Source organism: the organism of the source record quoted next (genome assembly GCF_019968985.1).
Source record: "MAG: Porospora cf. gigantea B chromosome Unknown PgB_NODE_874_length_9915_cov_121.482, whole genome shotgun sequence".
Lineage (NCBI taxonomy): Eukaryota > Apicomplexa > Conoidasida > Eugregarinorida > Porosporidae > Porospora > Porospora cf. gigantea B.
Window position 1 is genome coordinate 1 of NW_027179317.1, and position 9915 is coordinate 9915.

A 9915-nucleotide genomic window follows, 5' to 3' on the forward strand; every position below is an offset into this window, starting at 1 on the left:
GCAGATCCTTCACTCTGAAAACTGTGCTGCTCATCGCAGATCAGATGGTAGGCACATTAACCTCCGGCCAATTTACATTCCCCAGCTGAATCGCATCGAGTATGTGCATCAGAAGTCGTTTATTCACCGCGATGTGAAGCCTGATAACTTCGTAATCGGACGCGGTCGAAGAGTCAGCGTCATCTACATCATCGACTTCGGCCTAGCAAAGAAGTACCGCGATTCTCGCACGATGATGCATATCCCCTACCGAGAAGGGAAACACCTGACTGGTACCGCACGCTACGCGTCCATCTCCACCCATCTGGGGATCGAGCAGTCACGTCGAGATGACTTGGAAGCCGTTGCCTACGTGTTGTTGTACTTCATCCGAGGCAGTCTCCCTTGGCAGGGACTGAAGGCTGGCACAAAGAGGGATAAGTATGACAAAATCATGGAGAAGAAAATGGGGACCCCGATCGATGTGCTCTGCAAGTACTGCCCCTGTGAGTTTACAAAGGAAGTCTGACCCAGATGAGTTCCATACGTATCTCAACTACACGCGTTGTATGCGATTTGAGGATCGCCCCGACTATGTTTACGTCAGACGCCTTTTCCGGGATCTTTTCTATCGTGAAGGGCTCACCTACGATTTCAATTTCGACTGGACAGCTAAGATACAAGCTGCAGCCACCAAGATGAAACCTGACGACGCTGAAGACGTTAACGAACCGCCCTTCGGAGGAGAAACCGACTTTCCCAAGAAGAAGCACAAATCCGACGGAGAAGATAACACGCGCGAGGCAGCCGTTAGGGGGACCGACGAGAGGGTGGCCGATTAATGGATGACCGTTTTTGCGCCGACAATGTGTCAAAGTCAACTCTGGACGTCTGTGACGCCGCCTTCGCTCAGGACGAAGATGGCTTCGGATTCCGGCAGGTTGGGCGCGTCAAAAACTTTGCAAATGCGCTGTTCTCCTTTGCCTTTCTTCAGAGACAGTCTCACGGTACTTGCATGACCCATGACATGTCCTCCAATAGGTTTACTGGTAGGCCCGAAAGCCATGACGTTCCCTGGATCCGCCATAACGTGATTGGTATAGACCACTGCCTGTGTGAGCTGCTGCAACGTCAACTTACAATGTTGAACTGCTCCGCAACCTTCATTATGCGGGACAGCATCTTCCCCAGTTGCTGTTGTCTGTCGGCCAGCTCACCACGCCCTGTGAAGTCCACACGAAATAGCGCCATGATCGAATCGATCACCAGCAGCGAGAAGTGCTCCTCAACCATTTTCGCTGCTGCAACTAGTATCAGCTGGAGCATGTGCTCATGAGTAAAGGCTCTTGCGTAGAGAATATTGTCCAGCACACTGAGTGTTCGTCGCACCTCCCACCCACGCATCGCCAGGCAATCCGAAGCGCTCAGCGATCTTTGTGATCTTTTCAGGCCGGAACGTCCCTTCAGTGTCGATGAAACATACTTTCCCGTTGCCGCCGTTCATTTCCAGAGGCAGCTGTGCTGTGTGCAGACATATCAGCCCTCACCTGTCACGCACAGGGTATGACAGACCTGTGTCTTTCCGCAACGGTTTTCGCCAAAGAGCTCGGTGATGCACGCAGACTCGAAGCCGCCCGCCAGAAGTGAATCCAGCGCTTCACAGCCGCTAGTGATTCTAAGGATGCTTTTCCGCTTTTCCAACACCTCTGTGCCCGTTAAGAAGCAATTGGTCACCTCCAACTTGGAAGCTGCGTCTGTAATTTTCTCGACCTTGGCCTCGCTGAGACCCTTCACGTTGCAGAGCTCCTTGCGTGTGCTCTGTACGACGCTCAGTACAGTGCAAAGGCCCGCAGATTTCAATTTGTTGATGTCAGCGACATTAATACCAAGCGACTGTAACTTGTCAATGGGGATGAAGCCACTGGAGTCTTCATGCTCTGCCGTAGCTGTCACATGCTTATGCACGCTCTTGGACTCAATAAGCATCACCGGCAAATTCTGTCAAAGGGACGCCATTTCATTATAAAGACTCGTTACGAAGTCAATCACTCCCGCCTTATCAGTGTTTGTCTCAATTTGATGAAGAACCTGGGTCAGATGATTGCGAGCTACTCACAATTGCCTCCATAACAGCGCCAAGCTGCGGACCCCGGAGCTTGGGGAACCGCTCCATCAGCTCTTTCCCATTGAGAAGCGGCTTGAAGCACGTGGTGGGCCGTTGCAGGCCGAGTTCAATCACGCGCTCCTTCAGACTGAGGACTGACTGCATAGTCGAACTCGGTGGAGGAATTGCAGTTTCGGGGACCATGATGAGCTCGAGGTCTGGATGAGGCCCAGAGTACACTGCTCCTTCCGCTGCCTCCCTCTCTGAAAGGGTGACGCAGCGAAGGTCGAAGGGCTCCGGATCGGTCAATTCGAACGAGAGCAGCGCGGCGAGTACAATAAGCGACGCTAGCCACAGCTCGCCCGTCTCTCTGACGATGCTGCCAAGCTGAACCCTTGGACACTCGGCCAATGTGGTCATGGTCTCCTTCAAAGGTCCGGCAGGCACATCAGGGAGGGGGGGGAGAAATTTTCCATCCATGAAGCTCTTCCACATGCCAACTGCCTTCAAGGTCTTCTCAACGGTCTGAGCCTCGCGACTGCTCAATTTCAACTCGTCTCGAATGAGCTCGAACACTACGCCTTGAGGTTTGCCGTTGGTGCCAGGAATTTGAAGGTCTGCGAGGTCATGCAGAAGAGTGGCAAAGTTCATTGTTCGCAGGAGCTGCTCGCCGTTTCTGCAGTTCAGATCGCGACTGCAAACTTCCACAACGTCAGCCCATCCCAAAATACTAGACTGTTTGACCTTCTTTGGCTCTCTGGGAAAGAGCCCTCTGGCGAACTGGGTAAAGACGTCAGGGGTCTCGAGGACCCCCTGGAGACACTGAATGGCGCGGATGCCTCTTTCAAACCACTCATTCGGCAGCGCTGTCTTGCTCCTGAACACGGCAGGGTACAGTTCCGTGGCCAACAGCAGCCTTGACGCTTGCTGGGCGCACCCGAAAGTCATCATGTTTCGGAGTTCTATGCCTACACGCTCGCGGGAGACCTTGTGGTCGACTCCTGCGTGAACAGCCTGGTCTTTGGCGGCTTCAATGATGGATTTGTCGAGGTGGTAGCGGTACCTTGAAGCGAATCTAATCGCGCTGATTCATACTAAACCATCATCTCACCGAAGTATGCGCAACGGGTCGTCCAAGAAAGTGATTATGGGATCCAAAGGCGTTCGGATAATTCCACAGGTGCAGTCGTGCAGGCCACGGCCAGTGAGATCTTCCATCAACCCGGTGGCTACGTTATAGAACAGAGCGTTGCAACAGAAATCGCGGCGGTCAGCATCCTGCTGAAGAGTACCCATTTCGACAGTGGGGATTCGACTCCCCTCAGCATACCGTTCCGAACGAAGATTGCAAAAGTCGATGTCAAGCCCCAATATCCGAGCTGTTGCCGTCTCCAGGTGCTTAGACTGCTCGGGATTCCGACTGATGACGCCCACGGACGAGCAGGTAACATCTTTCGTCTTCAGCCAATCACTGAACAGATCGACGAAGTGCGCTCCTGTCATAGTGTCCAGCGTGACGTCGATGTCATGGGTCTCCTTGCCTATCAGCTTGTCTCGTACGAACCCACCCGCTAGCCTTGGCGTGGTGCCTACAGTAGACGCGAAGGATTTAAGGAGGTCGCAGAGCTGAGTCTCCACCGGTGATAGAGGTAGGGAGACCACCCCATCATTGACATGGCACCGCCACCGGTGATCCGCGAGGTAGGGGGTGGGGCTGACGTAGCCGTCTGTGGATATAGCCCTTTCTCGATGGACGTGATAAGACTTCAGCGACGATTTCAGCATTTGGCATGCACGAAAATTCACGTTTGAATCGCATCCACAACTACAAAAAGAATCGTCACGTAAACGGGTCCTTCAAGGTCACTGACATATGCTGTATGATTGCAAATCCTGTTCTCTGACTGAAAATCTCAGGAAAATCTCACGAAAAAACGAAACAAAATGATTTTACTTTAGGAGCGCTTCGCGCAACCTTCTTCTGGTATCGGCATCAAGAGCAGTCATGGAGTTCTGCGCGAACTTTCTGACAGCTTCTGGTGGAGACTGCTTCTCAAGAAGCTTCACAAGGTGGTCAACAAGCTTAGTGCTTACGTCGCCTATCTTCTGGCTGAGCTCTGCATAGTCTATGACGTGCACATGCCCATGTTTGCCTTGGAACGAGGCGTCAAGCAGGAGATGACTGTTCTCAACGCCAAGCAGGTGGTCAAGGGACTGCTGCAGCGCTGATAGTCGCACAAGGTGACCGACTGCAGCACACGCATCCAATGCTTCCAGATTCATCGGAGAGCAGTACGAAAAGAACTCCACCAGTGCCGCTTTAAGCAGCCCCTTGCCTTCGTCGAGCTGGTCGAATTGGGCAGCCTCAGCAGCCCCTTCCGCCCCACGCAGAGCTTCTCTATCAGCATTTCCGGGTAGAACTGCGTGGAATACAACAGGCGTGTGCTGTGCACGCGGGTCAAGATCTTCCCTGAGCGCCTCCGCGATTTGCGATGCAAGGCGATTCAGAGGCTGGGTCAGGGCAGGTCGCACCTTCAGCGGGCGACAGCTGTTCAAAAATTTTACAGCCACCGTGATTATTGAGTGCAGCTGACATGCGCCTATTAGGACGCTGAAGTATCGGGCGACAGCATGGGTCTTCTGGTCCAACGAAGCAGTGTTAGCCTTAGCTTTTGTCCGGGTCTTCGACAAGAGTTCCACAGACGTAGTCCAGTGCTTCCCCAGCTCTGCAGCCAGCTCCTCGGCCTGCTTGGGCTTGTGAAGGTTGTGAACGAACCGGAAAATGTTGATCGGTTCTTGTACCGCAAATTGGTGCAGCGGAGATTGCTCCAGCGACTTCTGCAAGGCGCCCAGCTTGTAGCGGTTGAAAAAGCTGCTGCGCCAAAGGGCAACCGCGTACTTACGACCCTTAAAATGTGCTGGCTCCATGTACAACGTCTTTCGTCTCGGGTCAGCAGCGAATCGACCGGAGGCTAAGGGAAGCAGGCAGGGATACTTTTCCACGTCCCTCTGGAGCAGGAGGTCCTGGGCATGGAAGGCGTCCACGATGTCGTGGTCCATCTGATGGTCACCGGAAAAATACTTTTGACTGCGTGCGGCCGCGGCCAAAAGCGATAAACGCGCACCACGACCGGCGCCTGACCTAAGGAGGTCAGGATTCTCCTCTATGAACCTCGTGACGGCTGAATTGACAGCAATGAGAGTCTCAAACGTTAAACCGCTGTCCAATCGCTCTGTGGCCCACAACTTCGCAAACTGCATTTCAAGTCGGCTCCGAAGGACCTCGCCGATGCCCTTTAACAGTCCGACCATCTCTGGAGACGTGCAATTGGACCTAACTATTTGGTTGCCCAGCCGTAGAAGCTCGTTGAGAGCTTCTTCTTGCGGGAGGAGCTGGACGGCATGACCACGGGTAACGTTACGGATGCTGTCCAACCAGAGGCCTGCTAACCTGTCTGAGCCCTGAGCCTTAAGCAAACGCCCAGCCAGGCGCTCAATCGTGCTTTGGAACATGTTGACTTCGGCTCGTCTATTACGAGGTAAGTACTCCGCGGCCTGTTTGAGGATGCGGATTTCCGAAGACGTCAAGCCGAGGACAGCCGTATGCCGCCCTTCGTGTATCGCGCCGCTTACCCACGTGACAGACCCTCCACTGAAGACAGGAAAATTTGCCCCCTTGGCAGCTATAATCTTCATGGCAACGTCACTTCCCGACATCTCCTTGAGAAACTGAAGCATTCGCATGCTTCCGGACTGGAAGCTGCGTTGCGCTTCTGAACTTAACGGCACAGTCTGTTGGATTAAACCGGTCTTCGGAAGAGCGACCAACAACAGGTCGTTGCCCTCGGCCAAAACAGTTCCCACTGTAAGCGGGCTAAGGCTATAGCTGAACTTCACACTGAGTTCTTTGAAGGCTAGGTAACCCAGAACCAAGTCTACCGCGACGGTATGACCATGGCAGATCTCCTGCAGCAAGTCACCCGTGCGAATGAGAAGCTTCTGTTCCTCGGCGAACGCTGCAGAGACCCAGCTTGCCTCAGATAACATCGCATGGCCCGCCTCCTTGGCCCACCAGCCAACATTGGCCGCGGTGAGGGTTTGCAAATTGGATGCGGCTTCGGTGAAAATCTTCCGCGTAGCGGGGCTGGCGTTGGCTTTTGTGGCGATATCTGAAAGATGCCGCCTGATTATCTTGATTGCCCGAAGAACGTTGTGCATTGCTTTTTTAAGGGCCACTGGGGACTGTGCAGAGCTCATCGCATGAGCCTGGAACTTCGACAGGGCATCGATGACAGCTGGAGTTCGTCGATGTCTACCAAGTTCTTCAAGAAGGTTGGGATCCTCAGCGTCACGTACGAAGCAGTCCACCATCAGCTGGCATTCCAGCAGCTCGCAGCGGGCGTGCAGGTCAGCGAAATCCTCCACTCCCTGCATGAACCCACTCCAGGTGAGACCTGAGGTCAGGCCGTCAAGCACCCGTTTCAGCGCCGAGGCTTGATGGTGCAGTCCACTGAACTGGTCGACGTCAGAGGGCTGAAGGCTTGACCGTTCTTCCTCCAGAGTCTGGAGACATACCTTGAGAATCGACACTACAGCGCTCCCGATCTGCGTCGCGGACGAAGGGTCTTCCCGTAGTTTTCGAACGAGGAGTCCTAGCGGCACAGCTTCGACTGTGCCACGACTAGTCTCCTGCAATGCCTGTTGGGCAGTTCTCCGCATCCACTGGGCCCACTCTAGGCTGTCCCTGTCAGGGAGATTACCGTCGAGTCGGATGACAAAGGTCAAAACGTCCATGGCAGCTGCGAAAAGGGTTGAAAACTTAGTCGTGAGGAGGTTTTTGGAATCTCCATCTTCCACAAGGCGCAGTTGCTTCTGAATTCGTCTCGTCTGGTTGAAGACCGCCATATAGACACGGAGACTGCACCAATATTCATTGGCGGATGTCATGTGTGATCGGCACTCCTGAATCGCAGTGTCCAACTCCACCATGGCTCTAGCAAGAGAACTGTGCTCCGCGTTGACTTTATGCACCCAGTCTGGTCGCGGTTTCACGCCTGGGTTTGGCGCTAGCGCTGAACTCCCAAACGGAGACGGGCGGAGGCCTTTTAAGACGCCTGCCACGTCCTCCTTTGGTATACGAGCGTTTCTGCCCGGCATAGGGGCTGGCTTATCGCTGAAGTCGATCTCCAGGGGGTCCTTTCGGCTCTTTCGACCCTTTCTACCCTTTCGACCCGTGCTAGGCTTTCGTCTATTTCTGAACTTGGATGGCTGGGCATCAGTAGGCTGGGCATCAGTAGGCTGGGCATTAGTAGGCTGTGCAATAGGCACGTAGACCACCTGTGGAGGGGCGTAGACTGGAGGGGCGTAGACGATAGGCACCTGCTGGCCGACCACCTGGTTCTGATTGGGGTAGAGTTGGAATCTTTCAATATCACCGGGGGCAGGTTGAAGGTGTGGAGCTTGAGTAGCAATCAACGAATGGGCAAGTGACCTGGAGTTTGTAGGCGAGAGAGTGTGTAGCGATAACATCGAAACGGAAATGAGGATTATAGAGTCAGCGAACACAGAAGGCGACCAAACTCGAAAGTTGCAAAGCGTATGGCAGGAAAATGATTTTTCGTCCCAAACAAAGAAAAACAACAATATTTATTCAGTTCTACTGTGCTCCAACGAACTTCACTGACTAACGATGGCCCATTGTGTGTGGCCCTCGTTTCTCTGACAGCCGCTGACAGATGACGCTGAGATATGAGTATTATCTGTGATTAGATCCACCAATGATACGTCGGTTGCTGACCACCACTCTTCTTAGCCTTTCTCTTGGAGGTCTCGTGTACCTTTCAGATGAGTGGAAGGAGGCAATCCTCGCTGAGCACAACCGAGAGAGGGCGGTGTATCACGAACCGCCGTACAAGTGGTCTGACACAATAGCCCTGCAGGCAGCCCAGAAAGCAGACTCCTGTGTGGCGTCTCACTCTTCATGGGCCTCTCGCGAGTATGCAAGTGAGGCCTGCGACTCGCCTACCTGCAAACATAACGAGAACCTGGCTTACATGTGAGTTTCGGGGTATTAAGGCATTCAGGGCGAGTGACATCGATCCATGCCAGACGAACTGGCCAAAGTGGGTCGGAATGTGGAACTCTGAGCGCGTCGGATACGACTGCACGAACAACTCACAGGTGCCTGACGAGCCCGGGTACGGCCACTGGTCTCAGGTCGTGTGGTCTAAGAGCAGGTACATGGGGTGTGCTCTACGGTGTGGCTGTAGAGAGGATCATGGGACCTGGTTTGGGCAGTTCCTAGTGTGCCACTATGGCAAGACCGGCAATATTCTGGGCAAGCGCCCCTTCTCAACTACCGAGTGCAAGTACCATCTTGGAGGTGGAGGTGACGATGGCAGTTCCTACAACGCTGCCTGCGAGGAACATGGCGTCGGCCTGTATGACTCGAATATGGGGTCGGTGGTGGTACCTGGGGTTATGACGGCGAAGGCCTGTGCTGAGACGTGCCGATATGAAAAACAGCATGGGTGTCGGCATTTTACATTCTATAATGGGTGCTGGCTCCATTGGGGAAACACTGACAAGCGACCAACGGAGGGATCTCTTGTCGCTTCGATGAGCTGTCTGTATCCAGACGATTTCAAATCTGCCCCAGACCCACCGCAGAAAAGTTGCGACCAAGTCAACGTGCAGGCGATAAACCCGGAGCTGGTCGTCCCTGGTAAAATAGCAGGTGCGGCTACCCCATGGGAATGTGCACAGGCATGCAAAAACTACGCCGGTTACGGATGTCAGTTCTTCCAGCTGCGCGGCTACGACTGCTTGCTCTTGAAGTCCGCACAGGCGATTCAGAGAGCTGATGGCCACACCTTCGGCGTTCTATCGTGTTATGGATTGACCTGAAGGCTGAGAAGGGTGTTTGTAAACTCAAGACATGAAAAATAGCTTCCGATTGATCTGCATGTCCGCTCGCCACATAAATTCGTACTTGCCCTTGGTACTGAAGGTGCCTTTTTGAATCCAGCGCAGTTTCAGTGTAAACCTCGGGCCTATCTCTTTGATGGCAACACGTTCCAGGTTGTCTTTGAAGTCGTAGCGATGGTGCCGAAAAAATACGTAGTCTCGCATGTTGTGAAAGGTAATGCATCGTCGGTACTGCAGTTGTTGCTGTCTTGGAAACAATGACGTCAGCTGTCGCATCGAGCGCTGGCCATACCAAGAGTCGAAGTTATTGAAGATGAGCTCAGGGTTGTTGTCGGTGCTGTCAACTGCACCAGGTATTTCCTGAGGCAGCTTCATGTTGGTGAGACGGTAAAAAAAAGTTGGACCGTACGGAAGGTGACAACAGTAAATCCCTATGGGCTGAGCGCTTTTCTCCTGCAACACGAGGATACCAGTAAAATCGTAGTTCGAAGCATACCGGACTATGCTGCTTATGTTGTAGCCTAGTCGTTTGAAGTAGAAGGTGTTCGGTATTACCTTCAGGATGCATTTGAGAAAGGCTCTAACGCGGGCTGAAGGCTTCTTCATGGTGGTGATCATGAGTTTCGGTTCTTTATTTCCACGGAAGAAAGCTGCGAACTCGTCCTCATCCTGGGCTCCCACCAGCTCTTCGTCGTCAACCTCCACCACCGAGTCGTTCAGGACCCGAGTGTTCTCAATCGTAGTCGGCTCTAGTCGGATTCCTTGTTCTTTTCGCTCCTCGCGGATCTTCTCTTTCTCCTGCCATCGATCGTGAAGGACGTCAAGTTTGTGGAGGCAGCGTTCAGGAATACTGTTTCTCTTGTGGAGCTTCCTGTCCTTCTTTTGAGCCCGAAACTTAATCTTTG

At 53.3% G+C, this 9915-nt stretch overlaps 5 protein-coding genes across 14 annotated transcripts; 2 read left to right on the forward strand and 3 right to left on the reverse strand.

The window, feature by feature from the left end:
• Positions 1 to 39: 39 nt before the first annotated feature.
• On the forward strand, positions 40 to 821 carry KVP17_001662 (uncharacterized protein; the record flags this gene model as incomplete). Of its 3 annotated transcripts, XM_068517280.1 has the most annotated exons (2): positions 40 to 485; positions 514 to 821. In XM_068517280.1, coding segments are annotated over 2 exons (754 nt in total), but the record flags the coding sequence as incomplete, so codon positions are not given. The 3 variants fall into 3 exon arrangements, with proteins under 3 accessions (XP_068371321.1, XP_068371323.1, XP_068371322.1); XM_068517282.1 differs by lacking the exon at positions 514 to 821 and having other exon boundaries at positions 40 to 508; XM_068517281.1 differs by lacking the exon at positions 40 to 485 and having other exon boundaries at positions 549 to 821.
• A 35-nt stretch (positions 822 to 856) lies between these two features.
• Positions 857 to 3868, reverse strand: KVP17_001661 (uncharacterized protein; the record flags this gene model as incomplete). 5 transcript variants are annotated; one of them, XM_068517276.1, is made up of 6 exons in its annotated part: positions 857 to 1090; positions 1120 to 1351; positions 1380 to 1500; positions 1527 to 1977; positions 2096 to 3167; positions 3195 to 3868. In XM_068517276.1, 6 exons carry the CDS (start codon positions 3866 to 3868, stop codon positions 857 to 859), a joined length of 2784 nt encoding a protein of 927 aa, XP_068371317.1. The 5 variants fall into 5 exon arrangements, with proteins under 5 accessions (XP_068371317.1, XP_068371320.1, XP_068371319.1 ...); XM_068517279.1 differs by lacking the exons at positions 1527 to 1977; positions 2096 to 3167; positions 3195 to 3868 and having other exon boundaries at positions 857 to 1099; positions 1120 to 1383; XM_068517278.1 differs by lacking the exons at positions 857 to 1090; positions 1120 to 1351; positions 1380 to 1500; positions 2096 to 3167; positions 3195 to 3868 and having other exon boundaries at positions 1516 to 1965.
• Positions 3869 to 4033: 165 nt separating this feature from the next.
• On the reverse strand, positions 4034 to 7612 carry KVP17_001663 (uncharacterized protein; the record flags this gene model as incomplete). The annotated part of the gene is made up of 1 exon (XM_068517283.1): positions 4034 to 7612. One exon carries the CDS (start codon positions 7610 to 7612, stop codon positions 4034 to 4036), a length of 3579 nt encoding a protein of 1192 aa, XP_068371324.1.
• A 248-nt stretch (positions 7613 to 7860) lies between these two features.
• Positions 7861 to 8989, forward strand: KVP17_001664 (uncharacterized protein; the record flags this gene model as incomplete). 3 transcript variants are annotated; one of them, XM_068517284.1, is made up of 2 exons in its annotated part: positions 7861 to 8138; positions 8167 to 8989. In XM_068517284.1, the coding sequence occupies 2 exons, from the start codon at positions 7861 to 7863 to the stop codon at positions 8987 to 8989; spliced, it is 1101 nt and encodes a 366-aa protein (XP_068371325.1). The 3 variants fall into 3 exon arrangements, with proteins under 3 accessions (XP_068371325.1, XP_068371327.1, XP_068371326.1); XM_068517286.1 differs by lacking the exon at positions 8167 to 8989 and having other exon boundaries at positions 7861 to 8142; XM_068517285.1 differs by lacking the exon at positions 7861 to 8138 and having other exon boundaries at positions 8216 to 8989.
• Positions 8990 to 9013: 24 nt separating this feature from the next.
• KVP17_001665 (uncharacterized protein) lies at positions 9014 to 9628 on the reverse strand (the record flags this gene model as incomplete). 2 transcript variants are annotated; one of them, XM_068517288.1, is made up of 1 exon in its annotated part: positions 9014 to 9628. In XM_068517288.1, the coding sequence occupies one exon, from the start codon at positions 9626 to 9628 to the stop codon at positions 9014 to 9016; it is 615 nt and encodes a 204-aa protein (XP_068371329.1). The 2 variants fall into 2 exon arrangements, with proteins under 2 accessions (XP_068371329.1, XP_068371328.1); XM_068517287.1 differs by having other exon boundaries at positions 9014 to 9616.
• Positions 9629 to 9915: the final 287 nt, after the last annotated feature.